The sequence below is a fragment of the Chiloscyllium plagiosum genome, unplaced genomic scaffold (genome assembly GCF_037043375.1).
Source record: "Chiloscyllium plagiosum isolate Xiang-an unplaced genomic scaffold, Cpla_swu_hap1 HiC_scaffold_47, whole genome shotgun sequence".
Lineage (NCBI taxonomy): Eukaryota > Metazoa > Chordata > Chondrichthyes > Orectolobiformes > Hemiscylliidae > Chiloscyllium > Chiloscyllium plagiosum.
The window spans coordinates 4,557,791-4,580,838 of NW_028270185.1; the positions used below are offsets into that span (position 1 = coordinate 4,557,791).

The 23,048-nt window shown below is 43.2% G+C and overlaps 1 protein-coding gene across 2 annotated transcripts in view; it reads right to left on the minus strand.

Moving 5' to 3' along the window:
* Positions 1-22,989, minus strand: part of LOC122542749 (calpain-9-like) — a 58,512-nt gene extending 35,523 nt beyond the window's left edge. For both annotated transcript variants that reach the window (XR_015754743.1, XM_087984012.1), the window contains exons 1-6: positions 14,528-22,989; positions 9,165-9,234; positions 7,130-7,248; positions 6,762-6,895; positions 5,724-5,892; positions 4,245-4,316 (exon numbers count right to left, since the gene is read on the minus strand). Coding sequence is in view for 1 of the 2 variants with exons in the window: in XM_087984012.1 (XP_087840138.1) it covers positions 4,245-4,316; positions 5,724-5,892; positions 6,762-6,895; positions 7,130-7,248; positions 9,165-9,234; positions 14,528-14,773 (810 nt within the window). In the remaining variant the exon portion in view is untranslated. The remainder of the gene's footprint in view (positions 1-4,244; positions 4,317-5,723; positions 5,893-6,761; positions 6,896-7,129; positions 7,249-9,164; positions 9,235-14,527) is intronic.
* Between the last annotated feature and the right edge of the window lie 59 nt (positions 22,990-23,048).

Below are 23,048 nucleotides of genomic sequence, written 5' to 3' on the forward strand. Positions count from 1 at the left end.
AAAAAAAGTACCAAGAAGAAGGCCATAGCATAGTACCATTGTTACTAAACAACCCACTATTCTACCAAAACAAACCTATCTACTTAACTAAAACTAAGCTACAAACATATTGAATAAATACCAGCTTAAATTACATTCAAGTTACAGTTATATAATGTCTTACTACTTTATTCTGTCTTATTCATCACACCTCCACTGAGGCTCCCATCCCTGGGAGTACCCCCTTCAGTACCCATATTATTTTCCTTCCAGTCCCCTCCTCCCAGGGCCCCACAGGTGCCAAGAAAGGTTCCCACGGCTATACCATGGCCCTGACTAACATTGCTGACAATATTAGTTTCAATATAATTTAAAAAGGGCCACCATGTCCTATAAAACTCTTCCGTTTTGTGGTGCACCATATTTGTGAGGTAATCTTGGGGGAGATGCTCCATCACCAGCTTATGCCACCCCATAAGACCTGGTGGTTTTTCTGATGTCCAGTTTAGTAAAATATTCTTCCTTGCGCAATGGGCAAGGATATTACACAGTCTCTTTCCATGTTCTCCCAGACAGGGCAAGTTTGGCAGCCCCAAAAGAAGAATTACTGGATCCATGTTAATTTCAGTCCCCAGAATGTCCTTTAACTCCCTTACTATAGCACTCCAATATCTTTGGATCTTGCAACATGACCAATAACAATGTATGGGAGTACCTATATTAATTTTACATTTGGGACATTCTGGTGACACTCCTCTCTTAAACTTAGCTAGTCATTTTCGTGCCATATGAGCCCTGTGTAATATCTTCAATTGCATAGCCTGTGCTCCGTTACATACTGAAATTTTCCGTACATTCCCCCAGATATGTTCCCATATCTATGGTGAAATGTCCTGCCCCAGCTCTTGGTCCCACGTCTTACAGAATTCTTCCATCGCCCCCAGAGCACGGCCTTTCTATAAATGATATGAAGTACTAAGTGAGAGTACCCGTACACCGGAGTCACCTTTTCTCCACATCTGATTTATAACACTGGGCCAGTAGTGTAGTCTTCCTCTGTATATAGTCCCTTATCTGGAAGTATCGGAAAAGGTCCTTATTGGATAATCCATTTTTCTGACTTCCTATTAATGGGGGAATGGCTCCCCTTTACATTCCAGGTACACCACTTGAACAGATCGCTAGCTATGACTGCACACTACAGCCCACAGTCCCCCAAGAGGAAGAAGCCCATTCAATGTGCGACGAGTGGAGAAAAAACAAACTTTATCAAATCTAAAGACTATTCCTACAAACACTACCAAAACTACTAGAACTAAAAAACTAACCTCCACTCTTAACTTGAATAAACAAACACAAAAAACACAAATGTCCAGAGATCTCCCCCTTGCCCATTGGGGGCATTCACTCCCAACCTCACAATCATCCTAACACGTTCCAGTTAACGCCGCGCCCCAATCCCAAGCAATGGGGAAAAAAAACATATTATTTACACTCCTACAAGTTAACAATGGACACCCTTCCCCCTCCCCATCTGAATCTCAACTCCACACATGTTTACATCAAAGGAGTAATCACTACTCACACAGCAAACAGAACAACAGAATAACTAATAACCACCAAACAGATATAAAACACGCCGGATTTTACACCAAAGCAACACCAAGCCTATAAAGCCCGAGACCCCAAAAGGGCAAAGAATGAAGAAAGGAAGATAAAAAATATTATATTATGCCATTGTCTGCTCGCATCTTTTCCTCCTTCCCCCTCAGCCAAAGTCTATCATTTCAGCGAGTTCAAAAATGCTTTCCACCGAGTCGATATTCAGTTCCCTCACAATTGAAACGTAGCTCTGCCGGGTATCTCAGAGAATACTGCATGTTTAAATCTCTTAATCTTTTCTTTACATCATCAAAGCTCTTCCTTTCCTTAATTATGGCCCCAGAAAAGTCATGTAAAAAACATTATCTTCAAACCTTTGTAAGCCAAAGCCTGTGGATCTCCTCCCAGTCTTCTGGCTGTTTCTACTATTACTTGCTTTTCCTTTGGAGATACCGATATTGGACTGGGGTGTACAAAGTTAAAAATCACACAACACCAGGTTACAGTCCAACAGGTTTAATTGGAAGCACACTAGCTTTCGGAGCGTCGCTCCTTCATCATTATCACCTGATGAAGGAGCAGCGCTCCAAAAGCTAGTGCTTCCAATTAAACCTGTTGGACTATAACCTGGTGTTGTGTGATTTTTAGCTTTGCTTTTCCTTGTAATGCTGGAGTTGAGCTAGGACTGGGTGGGTGCACTGGGCCAGCAGGGGACCTGTGCATTGTGATCTGGTAATCCTGCTCCACACTCTCCTGGCTCGACTCAATCTCCAGCCCCAGCAACTCCGGAAGCCACCTCAAGAGAAAATCAGCAACGTTTTCACCTTCTTCACACTCCGGTAAGCCCTAGATACATAGATTTTTTTCTCTGACCTCAATTTTTGAGGTTGTCTACTTGTTCCTGCAGGTCCCGAACCTGACCTTTCAAGGTTTGGACCCGCCTCTCGGAGCTCTCCGTCACGGCCTCTGATGCTGCGGTTCTCTGCTCCACCACTTCCACGTGCTGATCCAAAGCTCGGATCTCCTGCTCATGCTTTGTCAGCATGGCCGTAATTGGTTCCAACACTCACTTGATTTTTTTCACGGAGTTTTGCTCCGCTGAATGTAAGGCGCCATCACAGGAGTTGAGGTAACGGCTGCAGGTATACCTGACATAATAGTGGAGTGCCCTACCTGCTGCCTTTGCTCCCTTTCCCTTGGACGTCTTCATTTCAGCTCCAGATCTGTCAAATCTTAATTTAAAAGGGCTCTCGGTATTCTACCTATTTTACATTACAAACTTTCCTCAGGGGTGGTTAACTGGGGGGTGGGTGAGTGCCCACCTTGCCTGGGGTATGACACAGAGCCCAACACAGCAGACTGCCACCATCTTGAATCTCCCCACTTTCAGGATTGTTCTTCTTAAAACAGGAAAGGTTAAGGGAATTGCGATCAAAGTGTTCAAACTCATGAAGCGTTCTTACAGGATAAGTAAGAGAGAACTGTTTCCACTCCCTGAAGGGACAGTAACCAGAGGACAGAGAATTAAGAGAACTGGCAGAAAAGCAAGAGAAGATGCAGAGAATTTTCTTTTTTAAGTTCACTGAATTACCTTGGTCTGGGATGTACTGCCCAATAGGCAGGCAGAAGCAGATTCTCATGTTATCTTTCTGAAGGATTCTGGATACATACTCGAAGGGAAGTAGACTCCAAGGCTATGGAGAAAGGGTGGTAACATTTGGGATTGTTTCCAAGTAGCCAGCAGAGGTACAACAGGCCAAATGGTGATCTCCTCTGCTGGGGGATTCTATACATCCAAGCCTTGCTGGCTCAGCAGCCAATCTGAACACAGCAAGATCCCGCCAAATGGCCAAAAGAACCCGCTTTATTGATGTCAGTTGAAGATAGTTATTGATCAGGATGCCAAGGAGATCTCCCCTACTCTTCATCAAAATAGTGGCCTGCAGAACCTTTTACAGCCACCTGAATGGACAGATGAAGCCTAGGATTGGCACGACATCCGAAACAAAGCATGTTGCAAACTCAGGGAGGGCATCTCCTGAAAGCAACGAATCAATGTTTTGGAGGGAGCTTGGAAAGTAGAGAAACACCAGAAAGATGCATAATTAAGTTCTTCCCAGTGTCACATAACAGCACAGTGGGTCAACCACTGCTCTGTTATTGGTCTTGACCAACCTGCTCACCAACAGCAACACAAAAAGTGAAACTACAGCAGGGAGAGTTTCCTCAGCCCTCCAAAGAGCTGCAGAGCATCACCCTGGGACATTGGGGTAGGTGAGTCCAGAACTAGAGGGCATAGGTTTCGGGTGAGAGGGGAAAGATATAAAAGAGACCTAAGGGGCAACATTTTCACGCAGAAGGTGGTGCATGTGTGGAATGTGCTGCCAGAGGAAGTGGTGGGGGCTGGTACAATTGCAACATTTAAAAGGTATCTGGATAGGTATATGAATAGGAAGGGTTTGGAGTGATATGAGCCAGTTGCAGGAAGGTGGGACTAGATTGGGTTAGGATATCTGGTTGGCATGGTTGGACCGAATGGTCTGTTTCTGTGCTGTACATCTCTTTGACACTCCTTCAGCCACAGAAATCACAAGGACTCACACAGCTCATGAACAAGATGTGAACTGTAGAAGGGTTGCATTCAGATAACAGTAGTACCTTACCTGGTCTACACCAGTCACTGAATACGCATGCCCAGTCACGATGCCTTGTTCATTTAATACACCGACTGGCCCCTGCACAGACAATATGGCCCATTAGGATACAAAACTCTGTGTCATCACAGTTATTGATCGAAGTCATTCATAGTAACTTTGATTTTAAAAAGTTAAAAATCACACAACACCAGGTTATAGTCCAACAGGTTTAATTGGAAGCACACTAGCTTTCGGAGCGACGCTCCTTCACCTGATGAAGGAGCGTCGCTCCGAAAGCTAGTGTGCTTCCAATTAAACCTGTTGGACTATAACCTGGTGTTGTGTGATTTTTAACTTTGTACACCCCAGTCCAACAGCAGCATCTCCAACTCTTGATTTTACAAAAGTAATATCTCCAAATTCCTACACATTTTGAAGGGCCGTACTTCTGGCATATCATTTCTTCCTTGTCATTAGGTTCTAGGTTTGACTGAAACATTAAGAGGATATTCCCCACTCCCTCTCACTGAGCAATCCAAAATATACCCACACCCTCTCATTGCAATGATCAAATACACCCCACTCCCTCTCACCATAACACTCAAAATAAAACCCATTCCCTCTTACTAACGTTCAGATTCTGAGCCTCTTGCTGGAACATTTATAAAACATTTTAAATGTACAAAAAGTTACAGAGAGACGTATAATACAATGTCATCAGTTTAAAGGAGAAAGTTGTTAGGAGGGCTGACCAGAGGAATGTCCTAGAAAGAGACAGAGTTGGGAGTGGTTTGGGGAGTGTGAGGCCAAGTTAGGCCAACAACATAGCCTCTAATGGCAGGGTTAGACCACACTTGGAGTAATGACAGCACAACTAGACATCACATCTTAGGAAGGATAGAATGGCCTTGGAAGGAGTACAATGCAGGTTTACAAGAATGATACCTGTACTTCAGAGGTTAAGTTATATGGGGAGATTATACAAATTAGGTCTGTTGTCTCTAGAATTTAGAAGGTTAAGAATGGAGTTTTAAAGATAATAACAGACAACGTAGATAAAGATAAACCATTTCCACTGGTTGGAGATTCTAGAACAAGGGGGAATAGTCTGAGAATTAGGAGCAGGCTGTTTAGGGGAGTTATTAGGAAGCACTTCCACACACAAAAGGTGGTAGAAGTTTGGAACTCTCTTCCACAAGTGGCAGTTGATGCCTGATCAGTTGTTAGTTTTAAATCTGAAATACCTTTGCTTTACAAAAAATTAAGAGATATGGGCTCAAGGGGCTGAATGGCCTACCACTTTTCCTATGGTTACAGGATTTGGAGATTACAAGGGCACACACATATTTAGCGTTTTTATAATGTAAAAAAGCTTCCCAAGGTGTTTCACAGAGGGGCAATTAAAATTACAAGTGAGTCTTAGAGTCAATGTAGATTTGTGAGAATGTGAGTGAACAGCTCTCCCATTATTTTATGAATTCCACCTGAAACAGGTTAACCCATTACCGGTTTAGCACAGCAAATTATTGAGCCTCTCTCTAGCAGCTTTCTAAGGAATTTCCAAAGATCTTTTGGCATCTCACTCATCTGAAATGATTCAGGAGCTCCTCCAGTGAGATCAACCATTGCTTCTAATGGGTAGCCAATGTAGAGAGACTCATAGGAGCCCTTCATCCTGTCGGAACAGATAAAGAAAGAGCTCATTAAACAAGGTCATCTTAGAACACACAAGGTTCTTGAAAGTTTCCTCCCCCCGCCGACTTATTCCCCTTGTCTCAAGCCTTTTTGCCAATTTTCCTGAAAACACAGACTCTTCCCAGGGAACAGAACCATAGATGCCAGCTACTTCATACTATCTAAGTCACTTCAGTGTAAGAGGTTAACCCCTTATTCTGAGACAGTGTCCTGAGTACTAGGTTCCCCAGCCAAGAGAATTTAGTGTCTCAGCATCTAATCCACCAATCCCTGACAGAATTTTATGTTTCAATGAGACTGTGTCTCATTCTTCTAAACTCTAAGGAATATAGACCTAATCTATTTAATCCTTCCCCAAAGGATAATCCCCTCATCTTTATATAAAGGTGCAGCAGTCTGAAAGGATTAATACTGAGGAGTATCTAAAGCACTACTCATAATTATGTTGGCATACAGAATTGTCAGGGAACAGCTTTAAGATTCCAAAGGAATAAAACCAACTATCCAGGTCCTGCTCAGTTTCTTTAACAATGTCTGTAAATCTGTGTAACTTGTGCATATCATAAACTACATCTTCAGTAGTACGAGTCTTTTCTCCTTCGAGACGCAAATGGTTTTCTCCACCACACAAAATCAAGTGGATGCTCACCAGGAAAGAGGATGGTTCAGTAAACTTACCACATAGTATGCAATAGTACAAATATCATCATACAACAAGGTGGTCAGCTATAAGGACTGCTCATATAACACATCCTAGGAACAACCTTTTGCACCATGAGCTGAGCTACCTTCAATTTGGCTGCAATAATACCCAATACATGAACTGTACAACTCTCAGAACACACTTACTTGGCATAGGCTTTCTCCAGGAGTGGGCTCCAGAACTCATTGTTGTCTTTGGAATAAAGGAACGCCAACTTATTGTTAATAGTGGGTAATTGATCATCCACCACAACTTCAACCCACTGCCCATACTGCCAGAACTTGGAAAACAAGGAGACGGACAAAGTATTAGGAATGTTAGCAGCAGTGACTTCTCTCTTACAGAGGCTGCACTCAGAGTGTCAGCCCTCTTGATAGGACTTGAACCTACAACCTTCAGACTTGATGTTGGGAATATTACACACTGCATGAGGTAGCACCCAGTTTCATCTGTCAGACAGAATATTTACATTTAACACTGGCATGTTAGAGACACTGGACAGATGAGGACATACCTTAAAGCGGAAACAGCCTGTGTAACCTTCCCCGAAGCCCTGATCAGGGGGTATAACCTGATCCATCACATGCTTATTGAGACTGAGGCAAGCAATAACTGACAGGAACCAACAGTCACCTAAGAAGAACAGGAAAGTGTTAATCACTGAGGAAGGAGAGGGACTTTATCCATCCCAGAGAGAGTACTGAATTGGATGTTGCTAGTGTCTCAGTGAGTAAATCCTAGCGTGTTACTGGTCCACGTACAACAAAGATGTTTCAGCTTTGACTGATCTTCTGTGGAGGGCTAACCAGGGCAGAGCCAAGATGCTACACTTGGCCTCAGTCCTCAACATCGCTAAACTGCTGCCTGTCTGCTGTCAGCTAGCCTCAGTGTGGATGGAAATTCCAAGTCAGGGCCTCCTCATCCACTGCTGCCAGAAGGTTGGGAGAGATACTCCAAGAGTTAAATATTGCTACATTTCCCTTTGAAGGAATAAGGATTGTTATCCAATTTATGGCACCATATGAACAGTTTTCCTAAGGCTCAGTCTCTAAACACCGACTCTCTGTCAGACTTAGAAGTGCAGTTACCTTTGAAAGCTCAGACTTTTCTTTTAGAAAACTGGTATAATCTCTGCAAACCTAAAAGGCACAAAACACAACAATGTGCCCAAGGTATTTTTTAATCACTTTGCTCAGCAGTTTCTGGTGCAGGTAGAAATGTGGGTCTCTTGATTCAGAGGTAGGGACACTACCACTATGCTACAAGAGCCACAGGGCTTAAACTGATCAGTTGCAGAGTTGACTTAGAGCAGGATAGACTTATTGGATGTTTGCATTTAAGAGATGAATTCTTTGAGGATCTTATGGTGCAGTGGTAGTGTCCCTGCCTCTAGGCCAGGATGTCGAGGTGCTGGTGTTAGATGAGTGTGGACTAAGTCAGAAGTTGCATGATATCAGATTATAGTCCAACAGGTTTATTTGAAATCGGAACGCTGCTCCATCGTCAGGTGACGTCTAGTTTGGAGACATGGATTTAAGCCTCATCTGCTCCAAGACGTGTGTAAAAACATCTCCAAACAAGCTGATTAGAAAATCTCCAAAAGTTATGTTCTTATTTGTTGCTTGCTTAATTGGGTGATATGATGGTGGGTTTTCCAAACTAAAAGGAGCTGGGTTCTTACAGGTGGGCACCGCAGGGGCTGGAGTACATTATACCCCCCTCCAGCATTACTCTGATTAAATTCCCTCATTTGCTTCACCACCAGTTTAATTTTGTTATTGTGACTCTGCTCCCAGTGGGGTGTTTGGTTTAATTGGTGGTGGATTGACTTTCTTAATAAAAAGGCAGAGTTCTTCCCCAGTGGGCTGTCAGTTTATGGACAGCAAAAGGGTCAAGTAGGAGAAGATGGAAACTGATGTCTCTGCTGTACTACAGACTTATAATAAAAGCTTTGTAAATATCTGAAAGCCTTTTACTGCTTAATTCAACATAACAGATACCAGTGTATGAAACACTCCCCAATGTTTAGAGTGTAGGTTTGCTCGCTGAGCTGTAGGTTTGATTTCCAGACGTTTCATTACCTGGCTAGGTAACATCATCAGTGGCGACCTCCAAGTGAAGCGAAGCTGTTGTCTCCTGCTTTCTATTTATATCTTTCTCCTGGATGGGGTTCCTGGGGTTTGTGGTGATGTCATTTCCTGTTCATTTTCTGAGGGGTTGATAGATGGTATCTAGATCTGTGTGTTTGTTTATGGCGTTGTGGTTGGAGTGCCAGACATCACCACAAACCCCAGGAACCTTATCCAGGGCAAACATATAAATAGAAAGCAGGAGACAACAGCTTCGCTTCACTTGGAGGTCACCACTGATGATGTTACCTAGCCAGGTAATGAAACGTCTGGATATCAAACCTACAGCTCAGCGAGCAAACCTACGCTCTAAACCTCAACCTGAGCTACAAACCTTCACAAACCTTGCAAAAGACTCCCCAGTGTATAACTGCAGATAATGAAACATATTAAAGTTTGACCCGGTTCATTGTTTCTCACCCAAAGCTCCCTGGCAGATGTCTGTTCTGGTGGCTCCATCAACAATGAACTGAGGATTAGCACAAATTTCCTGTTGAAAGTAAAACATCAGCACAAAATTATTGTAGCAATTTATGGCTGCGATTTACCATTTCATGTCAAAGGAGGACTTTAACAATTTCCCTTCTGACAGCTTTGACCTTGGAAAATTCAACTTTTAAACAGAACATTTTGATTTGCTTAACTGGCAGAATTGAAAATGTGTTGCTGGAAAAGCGCAGCAGGTCAGGCAGCATCCAAGGAGCAGGAGAATCGACGTTTCAGGCATAAGCCCTTCTTCAGGAATGAGGAAAGTGTGCCAAGCAGGCTAAGATAAAAAGTAGGGAGGAGGGACTTGGGGGAGGGGCGTTGGAAATGCGGTAGGTGGAAGGAGGTTAAGGTGAAGGTGATAAGGTGAGGGTGATAGGCCGGAGTGGAGGTGGGAGCAGAGAGGTCAGGAAGAAGATTGCAGGTTAGGAAGGTGGTACTGAGTTCGAGGGTTGGGACTGAGACAAGGAGGGGGGAGGGGAAATGAGGAAACTGGAGAAATCCGAGTTCATCCCTTGTGGTTGGAGGGTTCCTAGGCGGAAGATGAGGCACTCTTCCTCCAGCTGTCGTGTAGCTATGGTCTGGCGATGGAGGAGTCCAAGGACCTGCATGTCCTTGGTGGAGTGGGAGGGGGAGTTGAAGTGTTGAGCCACGGGGTGGTTGGGTTGGTTGGTTGGTCCGGGTGTCCCAGAGGTGTTCTCTGAAACGTTCCGCAAGTAGGAGCTGGCAGAATGGCTTGTCTATGAGGTGTTGTAATTTGCTTCTGCAAGAATTGTATTTGTTAGTATTTTCAGTCTCCATTTATACAGCAGAGCAACTTAGAATATTACTGGGCACCTTTCATAGCCCAAAAGCATAAGTAGGTCCCAGCCCTTAACAAATTTCTGCTAATTCAAATGCCCCCACTCCCCTGTTCAGTCCTACTCCATATAATGCCATCCCATTCCAGGCCCCGGTGGCACAGTATTTTGGAAACCATAGGTTCAAAATCACATGTTCCCCCCAAAGCACACTTGACACATCATGTCTCAAATTAGTCAGACTTTGTGGATAGCAAATGCATTTGTGTGAACATCATTTTTCCACTATAGGTGATGGCCGAAAACCAGTTAATTCGAATACATTTAATCCTTTGCATGAGACTGTTCTGATCCTTTGATACCAATCATCTTTACACATATTAAGACCGCCAACATTTATTTTCTTTATTCATGGGATGTGGGCACTGCTGACTGGCCAACATTTATTGCCCATCCCTAAATGCCCTGGGAAAGGGCATTTTCTATTTTCCTAAACAGCTGCAGTCCTTTGCATGTAAGGACACCCACAGTGTTGTTAGGCTGGGAGCTTCGGAATTCTGGCCCAGGAACTATAGAGGAAAATAGTTCCAAGTCAGGATGGTGTGTGGCTCGGTAGGGAATTTGCAAGAGGCAGTGTTCCACGTATCTGCTGCTTTTTCTGGGTGATAGAAGATATAGGTTTGGAAAGTGTTTGTAGATGAGCGTTAGTGAATTTCAGTAGTGTATCTTATAGATAGTGTTGTTGATGGTGGTACACGTTGCTGTCCCTGTCCACTGGTGGAGATGGTGAATGTCATTGTGACTGGATTTCACTTCATCAATAGGGCTGCTTTGTCTTGGGTGGTGTCAAAGCCTCAATGTTGCTTGAGCTGCAACCATCCAGGCAAACGTAGAGTATTGTATCACACTCCTGACCTATGCCTTGTAAATGGTGGATAGGCTTTGGGGAAACAGGAGCTGAGTTACTCATTATAGAATTGTGGCTGAACATATTCCTGGAAGGTTTCATCATGACACTTCTGCAATTGGATACGCTATATGTTGATTCACATGAGGCACTGCATTCCCACAGCAATTCATAAACTGACTTTCTTTATTGCCCAAGCCGATGATTCTTGACTCTACTAAACAGCATTTGACCCAATATCCAATAGCTTTAAAACTGACATCTGGAAGTGTTAATAGCTCTTTATCTTTAAAGAGTCAATGATCTTCCTGAAGGAATGCTCTTTGCAGCATACAGGAGGTTACTCTACAATTCCTAGAGACTCCAGATCATAAAGAATAAATAGCTATGTATTTAAGTTAGCTCACTTAAAAACCTGAGCTTGAAGGTTTGTTTTCAGACGTTTCGTCACCATACTAGGTAACATCATCAGTGAGAGTCTCTGGTGAAGCGCTGGTGGTATGTTCCACCTCTCTATTCATAAGTCTTGGTTTCTTAAGGTGGGTGATGTCATTTCTGTTTTTTTTTCCAAGGGAAGGTAGATAGGATCTCAATCGATGTGTTTATTGATAGAATTCTGGTTAGAATGCCATGCCTCTAAGAGTTGTCGTGCGTGTCTTTGTTTCACCTGTCCTAGGATGTGTGTGTTGTCCCAGTCAAAGTGGTGTCCTTCTTTGTCTGTATGTATAGAAAATAGTGGGTCATGTCTTTTAGTGGCCAGTTGGTGTTCATGTATCCTGGTGACAAGTTTCCTGCTAGCTCGTCCGACGTAGTGGTTTTTTACAGTTCTTGCATGGTATCTTGTAAATTACATTAGTTTTGCTGATATATCTAATGGATCCTTTAGGTTCATTAGTTGCAGTTTAAGTGTGTTGATAGGCTTGTGGGCTACCATAATGCCAAGGATACTGGAGTAGTCTGCAAGTCATTTCTGATATGTCTTTGATGTAAGTTAATGTGGCTATAATTCCTGACTCCTGAAGAAGGGCTTATGCCCGAAACGTCGATTCTCCTGCTCCTTTGATGCTGCCTGACCTGCTGCGCTTTTCCAGCAACACATTTTTCAGCTATAATTTTTGGTTGCGTCGTGTCTGCTTGTTTGGGTTTGTTTCTGAGGAATTGGTGGATTGTGTTTATTGGGTACCCATTTTTCTTGAAAACATTGTATCAATATTTTTCTTCTGCTTTTTGTAGTTCTTGGGTGCTGCAGTGTGATGTAGGTCATTGAAATAATGTCTTGATGCAGCTCTGTGGGTGCTGGGATGATTGCTTCTATAGTTAAGTATCTGATCTGTGTTTGTTGCTTTCCTGTAGATGCAGGTTTGAAGCTCTCCGTTAACTACGTTCAACTGTCACGTTTAGGAATAGGAGTGTGTTGTCGTTCTCCTCTTTTGTGAATTTGATGCCTGTCAGGACATTGTTGATGGTGTTGTATGTTTCCTCTAATTTGTTCAATTTTGTGATGACAAAGGTGTCATCTACGTAGAGGACCCAAAGTTTGGGTTGGATAGATGACAGGGCAGCTTGTTCAAGTCTATGCATTAATGCTTCTGCTACAAGCCCTGAAATTGGTGATCCCATAGACCCACTATCACTAGGACAGGCGAAACAAAGACACACACGAGACTTCTTAGAGGCATGGCATTCTAACCAGAACTTCATCAATAAACACATCGATTTAGATCCTATCTACTTTCCCTTGAAAAGAAGAACCAGAACTGATATCAATCACCTCAAGAAACCAAGATCAATAAATAGAGATGTGGAACATATCACCAGCACTTCACCGGAGACTCTCACTGATGATGTTACCTAGTGATGAAACATCTGAAAACAAACCTTCCAGCTCAGCGAGCTAACTTACGTACTTATCAACAACCTGAGCTACAAATCTTCTCAAAAATCAGTAATAAGTAGCTATTTCACAGCCCACCCAACTTAGAGACATAGTCATAAAGCATAGAAAGCGGCCCTTTGGCTCACGATCAATGCCGACCAACAAACATCAAACCACACTAATCCCATTTACCTGCACTTGGCCCAGAGTCTACTCTGTCCTGGCATTTTAAGGGTTCTTCTTAAATGTCATAAGAGTACCTGCCTCCACCACCCTCGCAGGCAGCATGTTCCATATATCTACCACCCTCTGGTCATTCCTGAAGTGTTGACAACCTTAATGTACATGGGAGTTTGCATCTGCAGCTTAGTTGCGAAGGACATCTTCCCCTTCACTCATTGTCTATAAAGCTTTTATTAGTTTACTAACTTTTTTTTTTACTGTCTCTCCCTGGTTTTATTTGCAATCATTGAAACTGAATTTGAAAGTGCAGATACTATTAATGAAATGCTATGTCCAACTGATACTAATTCAGTGACCAGGAAAAAGAGAATCTACCTCAGTATTAGTGAAGAGCAATTGAGATTACAAAAGCATTGGCATGACTACCATGGTCCCAAATATTTCCAGTTTAATCTATTAGACAAAGCTGTATGGATGTCAGATCAGTTCGGTTTCACTAGACTCAATACCAGTGGATCTGGATGAGGAAATTCAACCACCATGAAACAATTTCTGCTTAAGATGGAGATCACACTGATGTGAATGTAGGAATCAGATGCAGGAGTAGACCAGTAGGTCTCTCCACAAAACCCAGTATGTAAGAAATATCCTCTAGTGCTGTATATTGTCTCAACTGCATGGCTCAGTAGCTTGCGTTAGCACTGCTGCCTCACAGCATCAGGGACCCAGGCTTGATTCCAGCCTTGGGGCTGAAAATGTGTTGCTGGAAAAGTGCAGCAGGTCAGGCAGCAACCAAGGAGCAGGAGAATCGACCTTTCGGACATGAGCCCTTCTTCATTCCTGAAGAAGGGCTCATGCCTGAAACGTCGATTCTCCTGCTCCTTGGATGCTGCCTGACCTGCTGCACTTTTCCAGCTCTGATCTCCAGCATCTGCAGTCCTCACTTTCTCCTAGTTGATTCCAGCCTTGGTCAGTTGTCTGTGTGGAGTTTGCACATTCTCCCCGTGCCTGCGTGGGTTTCCTCCAGGTGCCCAGGTTTCCCTCCCACAGTCCAAAGATATGCAGATTACGTGGATTGGCTATGCTATATTGCTTATGGTGTCCATGATGTGTAGGTGATGTGGAGGTTAATTAGCCAAGGGAAATGCAGGATTACAGGGATAGGGTAGGGGAGTCTGGATGAGATGTTCTTCAGACAGTAAGTGTGCACTTGTTGCCTAAACGGCCTGTTCCCCCACTGTAGGAATTCTATTCTGTGGATAACCTACCCTCACATCTACGAGATAAATATGCCTGCAACTTTCATTATGTTGTCCTAAATTACAGCGCTCAAACGACTCAAATGTGCATTTCTGCTTTTTATAGTTTGATTACAATTGCAAAACCTTTGCCCAATCACCACTAAGCCTATGCAAATCCCATTTCGTAATTCTATAAGTCAGAAGTGTCGCTTTGCCCAAACTGATTGCAGCGAATTCGCAATTAAAAGGGTTCAGCTTTGGCAGCCTAGTCCCACGCCACCTGAGCTTACCCGTGGCCTCATCCACCGTGTAATGGCAATGTTATACTGCGAGACCCCTGCCGGGCCATGGAGAGAGGAGTTGGCTGCAGGGAATTGCTGGTCTTCAAACAGGCCGCCTGGCCCCGGGAGCGTCTGGGAGGCCGGTGCTGCAGCGGTTCCGGGGGTGGGGTACAAGAGGGAATTCCTCCGCAATACCGAACTGCTGTCGTAGAAACCGGGAGCGTGCCCCCCTCCGCTCCAAGGCATCCGGTACATGGTGCAGAAAGGAGCCGAGGAGCAGGATACAGGAGGAACCGGACAGGGTGTGGAATCTCTCCAAAATTTGACCTGCAGTTCCGCCTGCAACTGAGTTCTACAGAAATCCAGTAACGAGCGTCATTGCTAGGGTGGGACAACTTCAGTGAAAGACCAGAGCTGCATGGCCAAAGGTTGGCGCCTGTTGGGAATTAATTGGTTAAGAATCACACCAATATTTGCAACCTGACCAACTAAGAGAGCCTCACGACTCAAAAGATCACGTCGAGTCTTGGAAAGATACAGCGCAGAAGGCTATTCAGCCCGCTGTTTCTGTACTGGCCCTTTAACGGAACTAACCAGAATTAGTCTTTGCTCTGCCCACCACGTCCGCCCAATCCCATTTTTCTTGCAGACTTGGATTTTTTTTAAATCTGAGAATTCATCAAATTCCCTTCTGAGAGCTGCTATTGAATTTCTTCCAACTTCAGGCAGTGCAAGTAGGGAGGCAGTGGCTTAGTGGTATTAGCACTGGGCTATTAATCCCGAGACTCAGGTAATATTCCGGGCACCTGAGTTTTAATCACAGCTGACGGTGGAATTTGAATACAATTTTGAAAAAAAAAGGGAGTCCATTGGTGATCATGAATCCATTGCTGGTAAAAACCCATCCAGTTCACTCATGTCCTTTTGGGAAGGAAACTGCCATTTTATCGTTACCTGGTCTGGCTTAAATGTGAATCCAGACTCACACCCAATGCAGTTGACTCTTAGTTGACTCTGTCTCCCTCTACATTAACTCAATAGTCATATCATGCCAGAATCCAATTTAAAACCAAGTCTTAAGGATGAAGCGCTACAGCTACCTGAATATTCATAGCAAATAAACCAAAGAACTACAGATTCTGGAAACCAGAAACAAAAACAGAAATTGCTGGAGAAACGCAGCAGGTCTGGCAGCATCCGTGGAAAGAGAGAGTTAACATTTCAAATCCAGTTGATACATTAACTCGATTTCTTTCTCCACAGATGCTGCCAGTTCTGCCAAGTTTCTTCACCAATTTCTGCTTTTGTGCCTGAATATTCATTATCGAGTTCTTTTTTTAAAAAATTGTTTACATTTATTTTCTTCTCATCAGCTTTTTGATATGATTCAGGTCGGAGCAAATTTCTACAGATGCTGGACTCTGTACTGGAAACAACAAATACTGGAGATCACAGCTGGTCAGACAGTATCCGTGGACAGAAAGCAAACTAACATTTTGAGTCTAGATGTCTCTTCATCAGAGCGGTTTTCAGTTTAGATATCATTCCTCTCCCTTCAATTTATTTGTCATAAAAACACAGGAGGCCATTTAACCCCTCAAACCTGATCCACGATTCAAAGGTTTACAATTTAAGAGTTCACAATCTATCTACTGCAACACCCTATTCAATTAATATTTTCATCGTTAAAAAAAATCACTTTTATAATTGAAACATGAATTAGTTTAGTATCAAATGCCAGTTGTGGATGAAAGTTCCAGACTTCTAGCATTGTGTGCAGAAATGTTTCTTAATATTACTCAAAGGTCTGGTTCTGATTTTTAGACTGCGCCCTAGTCTTCAACCAGCTCAAGTAGTTTCCATCCATATCATTTGTTCCCCTCAACATCTTGGAAACCGACCAAATCTCCATTAATGGTATAAATTCCAACAGTGGTACAAACAAATGAGGTTAATTTGGTCCACCGAGCATGCTTCTGATCTGCTTGTAGCCTCAACCCCACTTTCCCAGATCGTATTTCAGGGAATAAAACCCTAGTTTGTGAAATCACTTATGTAATCAGGTTCCTCAGACCATTATTCTTGATTCTTTTATTCACTTGTGGGACATGGGTGTCACTTGCTGGAACATTAATTCCTGTCCTTAGTTGTCCTTGTGGTGAACTAACTTCTTAAATCATAGCAGTCCATGTGATGTTGGGACATCCACAATGTCATTGGGGAGAGAATTCCAGGATTTTGAGTCATCAAAGGTGGAGGAAAGGTGATATACTTCCAAATCAGGATGGTGAGTGGCTTCGAGCGAAACTTTCAGGTGATGATGTTCCCATGTTTCTTCTGTGCTTGTCCTTTTAGATGGGAGTAGTTGTAAGACGCTGTCTAAGAATCTTTTGTGATTTCCTTCCGTGATAGTACACACTGCTGCTACTGATCTTCAATGGTAGAGGGAGTAGATGCTTGTGAATGTGGCACCAATCACATCCAGTTGAATTTCTTGTCAATGGTAACCCCCTAGGATGTTGATAGATGTGGATTCAGTGATGGTAACACAATTGAATGTCAAAAGGCAGTGTTTCGATTATCTCTTATTGGAGATGCCCATTACCTGGCATCGATAATACTTGCCACTTGTCTATTCAAGCCTGGATATTGTCCAGACCCTGTTGCATTTGATCATAGACTGCTTCAGTTTCTCAGGAGTCACAAATGACGCCGAACGTTCTACAATTATCACTGAACAACTTAGGATGTGGGTGTGGGGGTGGAATATCATTGATGAAGCAGCTGAAGATTGTTGGGCCTAGAAGCACTAACTTGAGGAACTCCTGCAGAGATGTGCTGGAGTTGAGATGCTCGACCTCCAACAACCATAACCATCTTCCTTTGTGCCACGTATGATTCCAACCAGGGAGAGTTTGCCCCAATTTCCATTTATTCCACTTTTGCTAGGGTTCTTTGATGTCAAGGGTTATCACTATCCCATCTGGAATTTAACTCTTCTGTCCATGTTTGAACCAGGCCTGTTATGAGGTCAAGAGCTGTGTGGCACTGGCAGAATCCAGACTGTTTAATAGCAATGTCACTGACACCTTCCATCACTCTACTGATGATCAAGAGTAGACTAAGGGGACAGTAGACAGAGTTGGATTTGTTTCTGCTTTTTGTGGAGAGGACAAACTTGGGTAATTTTCACCATTGTCAACTGCTCTGGTATACAAATTGGTTTCATATTTGTAAACATCACAATGATTACCTAAGTGAATTTGCAGGTAGGCATACAGGGGATGTGAAAGGCATGATATAAATATAACTTCTCCTTTGGTCCCTCTTTCCATCAGTTTTTTTTATTATTTCCAAATCTACTCATAAAATCATCTATAATTACACACAGATGTTCTGAATCAGGTCTGTACAGAGAAAAACAAATAAAACATTTGGAATTTTGACATTTCTCAGGAGCTTCTATACAGTTGCAAAAACAAAGACACTTTCTACTTATGCAGGAAACTAGTTATTGTCCTTCGAGGCACCAAGAAGGGTCTGACAACTGACTGGACACCAGTTATACTTCAGCAGAAAGACCTTAGGTGGTGGTCTTTCCCCACTGCGCCTTAGCGGCAGCTGCACCAAGTTTTAACGCATCCCTCAACACGTAGTCCAGGACCTTGGAACGTACCAGTCTGCAACACTCTGTCGAGGTCAACTCTATGTTGGAAGACCACCAAGTTTTGGGCAACCAAAGAGTATCTTTCACAGAGCTAATGATCCTCCAGGTACAGTCAATGTTTGTCTTGGTGTGTGTTCCGGGGAGCAGCCCGTAGAACACAGTCCCACAGGAGCTGCTCGGGCCAGATCTTCACAAAAACCACTGCATCTTTCTTCATACTTTCCCTGCAAAGGCACATATTAGGAGACGTGTGACAGTCTCTTCACCAGCACAGCTGCTTCGAGGGCAGAATGCAGTAGTACACAGAGACCAAACGTGCATGAATGATCTGACGGGCAGTGCCCTTCTCAACACCAGCCTAGCTACATGTTGAAATGTTTTGGTCATGGGGCACTGTCAAATGACCTTGACAGTCTGGTCAGGGAATCATCTGACAGGATCCATCTCATCCTTTTCAGTGTCAAGGACACGATGTGCTGACCACTCCTGATGGAGTTATAGTCAAAGGTACTTTTCATGGCAAATATTTCCACAAAGGACAGGTGATACTGAACAGTCCAACTACATGGAGCATTCCATGGCACCAGACCCATCCTTCGCAACAGCAAGGACTGGTAGAACTTTAGTATTTGATGTTTGTGTACTGAGGGTCTACATATTGCTTGATGCAGTAACACACAAAGGTGCCATCAGTATGAGGGTGGTGCTCGGTATACCTACACCTACCAGTCTTGCCCTTCACACTAACAAGAACATACTGTCTCTGGACTCTATAATTATCTCATTCTTCAAGGCCTCTCACTTCCCAACCATTCCTTTACCTGCGAATAGCTTCCTCCAATCAACATTTGAAAGTTACAATCTAATACCATTAAAATTGATCTTACTCCAATTTAGAACTTTAACTTTTTGATCAGTTCTATCTTTTCCCATAATTATTTTAAAACTAAAAGAATTATGATTACTTGCCCCAAAGTGCTCTCCCACTGACAACCCAGTCACTTGCCCTGCCTTAAACAAAAGGTTATAGTCCAACAGGTTTACAGTATTTGGAAGCACTAGCTTTTGGAGCACTGCTCCCTCATCAGGTAGCTTTGGAAGAGGATCATAATACAGAGAATTTATAGCAAAAGATTACAGTCCCATGCACTGAAATGATATATTAAATAATAGAACAATGAAAATTTACAGCCCAGGAACAGGCCCTTCAGCCGATCCAAATCTACTGTCTAAACCTGTCGCTCAATTCCTCAGGATCTGTATCCCTCTGCTCCCCACCTACTCATGCCTCTGTCCAGACACATCTTAAATGAATCTATCTTGCCTGCCTCTACCACCTCTGCTGGCAACGCATTCTAGATGCCCACCACCCTCTGTGTGAAGTACTTGCCACGTGTATTCCCCTTAAACTTTTCACCTCTCACCTTGAAAGCGTGACCTCTCGTTATTGAATCCTTCACCTTGGGAAAAAGCTTGTCTCTATCCACCCTGTCTATACCCTTCATGATTTTGTAAATCTCAATCAGGTGCCCCCTCAATCTCCTTTTTTCTAATGAAATCAAACCTAACCTACTCAACCTCTCTTCATAGCTAGCACCTTCCATACCAGGCAACATCCTCATAAACCTTGTCTGCACCCTCTCCAAAGCATCCACATCCTTTTGGTAATGTGGCGACAAGGACTGTACATAGTATTCTAAATGTGGCCGAACCAATGTCTTGTACAATTTTAACATGACTTGCCAGCTCTTATACTCAATACCCCGTCCAATGAAGGCAAGCATACTATATGCCTTCTTGACCACTCTATCCACCTGTGCAGCAACCTTCAGGGTACAATGGACCTGCACTCCCAGATCTCTCTGCCCATCAATCTTTCCCAAGGCTCTTCCATTCATTTCAGTTGCATGACACTGTAATCTTTTGCTATAAATTCTGTGTATTATGTTCCTCTTCCACAACCACCTGGTGAAGGAGCAGTGCTCCAAATAAACCTGTTGGACTATAACTTGGTATTGTGTGACTTTTAACTTTGTCCACCCCAGTTCAACACCGGCACCTTCGCATCATTAAAAAGGTCAAGCATTTCTCCTTCTCTAGTAAATCCACATATTAAATAAGAAAGTTTTCTTGTATACACAAATTCTTTCCTATCTAAGCCCCAAAACACTGTATGACAGTCCCAGTCTAAACTGGAAATTCAAAATCCCTACCATTACAACCCTATTTTTCTTATAGGTATTGGTGATCTCCTCACATATTTGCTACTCAATAGGGTGATCATCCCTTTCTTATTTTTCAGTTCTACTCATAACTTTACTGGACAATCTCCCAGGAATAACCTCCCCTAATGTTCTCCCTAACCAAAATGTCACTACCCTTCCTCTCTTACCTCCCATTCTATCCCTCATACAGAATGTAAACCCTGGAACATCAAGCTGCCAGTCCTGTCCACTCCGAGCCACGTTTTTGTAATAGCTGATATCCCACTCCTATGTACTTAATCATACCCTATGTTCATCTGCCTTACCTCCCAGGTCTCTTGCATTGAAGGAAATGCAGTTTAATTTGGCAACCTTCCCATATTTTCTGCCAAGTTTTTGTCTAGTTTGAGTATTTGACTTGCTCCCCTTACCCGCAATACCAGCCTCAGTCTTTTCTCACTATTGCTTTGATTCCCACGCCCACCACTGCCATTCTTGATTAGGTCATTTCCATCCTTGAAGATGGTCCAAAAATGTCAATCCTTGCCCAGTGCACCAGCTCCTCAGCCATGCATTCATCTGTTCTATCCTCCTATTCCGACATTCATTAGCACGTGGCATCAGTAGTAGTCCAGATATTACAACCCTCAAGGATCTACTTTTTAACCTCCTGCTTAGTTTCCTATGTTCTCTCTGCAAAACCTCATCACGTTTCCCTACAGATGTGCATGCTGGTACCAACAACAATGACCTCCTGCTGGTCAGTCTCCTCTTTCAGAATATTCTACACCCTCAGACATCCTTGACACTGGCAACAGGGAGGTATCACACCATCCTGATGGCAGAAATATCTGCCTGTGTCCCTGATTAGCGTTCCCTAATACAATCGATCATGTGGAACCTAACATACCCCTCATTACAGTAGAGCCAGTCACAGTACCAGACACCTGGCTGTCAGTCTACACTCCCCTGAGAGGCTATCCCCCACCTACAGTACCAAAAGCAGCACACCTGTTTGAAACGGCAATAGCCACTGAACACTCCTGTACTACCTGACTACCTCTCCTACAATTCCTAGCAGTCAACCATCCACCTTTCTATATCTGCAGTGTCTCCACTTTCCTGGAACTGCCATTCATCACACCCTCTTGCTGTTAACTCCTCATTGCCTCTAACTGCCGCTCCAACCAATCCGTGCGGTCTGTTACAATTCGTATCCAGGAACATTCAAAATCTCCCTGCTCTCCCACCTCTGATACGAAGAGCACAAAACCCTACTAAGCGTTGGTTGAATATTTTTAAAGTTGAGGTAGATTGTTGGTAAGCCAGGGAGTAAAATGTTATTGGGGTAGGCAGGAAAGCAGACTTGAGGCTACAATCACTTTAGCCATGATCTCACTGAATGGCATGGCAGCCAAAGGTTTGAATGACCTGCTCCTGCTTCTAACTTGTTTTCGGATTTAACCTGATTGTCAGCTATTATTGGGACAGGTGATTAGGAAATTCAATAAGTTCTGACCAATGCGATTTGCCACTCAACCCACTTATCCGAACACTTGAAGTTGTAAAAAAAAACAATATTATAAATGAACGAGCTCCCGAATGCTTTAGTGAATCAGCCCCTGGGCATTTTCTAAAGAAGGCTCCTGAGAATGTGTTCAGAAGCAGAGTAGAATATGATTGTATTTGCCCCCAACAACAACGTGGACTTATCACGCACTTCTAATGTAAAAGATCCCAAACTATCTAGATCAAAAATTCTCTGGCCAGATGTACAAAAACTTATTTGAAATTTAGTGAAATCTAAATAGGTAGCTCTACAATCCTGCCAATTGCTCCTCAAAGCTTTAGGAGTTCAGTTCGAGTTCAATTGTTTTCTTAGTCTTTTCTCCCAGCTGAATTTTGGAAGCAACGAAAGCTCGGAAAACACTGACATTCACTGTTGTCTCGGTGATGGTTGGTTAATACGTCCAAACAGTAAAAATGGCAAGATTTAAGAGAAGAATGATGGTAGGCGGAAGAAAAGCACAAAAACTTCAATGGTTTATCCAATTGTGGTTCTGTAATAACTGGCATTTATAAAATGTCATTAATGCCATATGAAACATTTCACAGCAATATTTTCTGACAAATCTTAACAGTGATCTCACTAGAAGATATCTACCTGTTGAAAAAACTATATTTTAGGGACCATTACAAAACAAAAAGGGAGAAGTTGAGAATTTAGGGAGAGAATTCCAGGGCTTAGAGCAGAGGAAGTTGAAGATTTGGGGTCAGTGGTAGAGCCACTGTAAATAGGTGAGGTACAAGGAGTTTTCAAAATAACATTACAGGTTATGAAACAAATAACCAAAGAAAGAACGTGATTAGATTACATTACAGTGTGGAAACAGGCCCTTTGGCCTAACAAGTCCACACTGACCCGCCAAAGCACAACCCACCCATTCCCCTACATTTACCCCTTACCTAACACTACAGGCAATTTAGCATGGCCAATTCACCTAACCTGCACATCTTTGGACTGTGGGAGGAAACCGGAGCACCCGGAGGAAACCCACGCAGACACGGGGAGAATGTGCAAACTCCACACAGTCAGTCGTCTGAGTCGGGAATTGAACCCGGGTCTCTGGCGCTGTGAGGCAGCAGTGCTAACCACTGT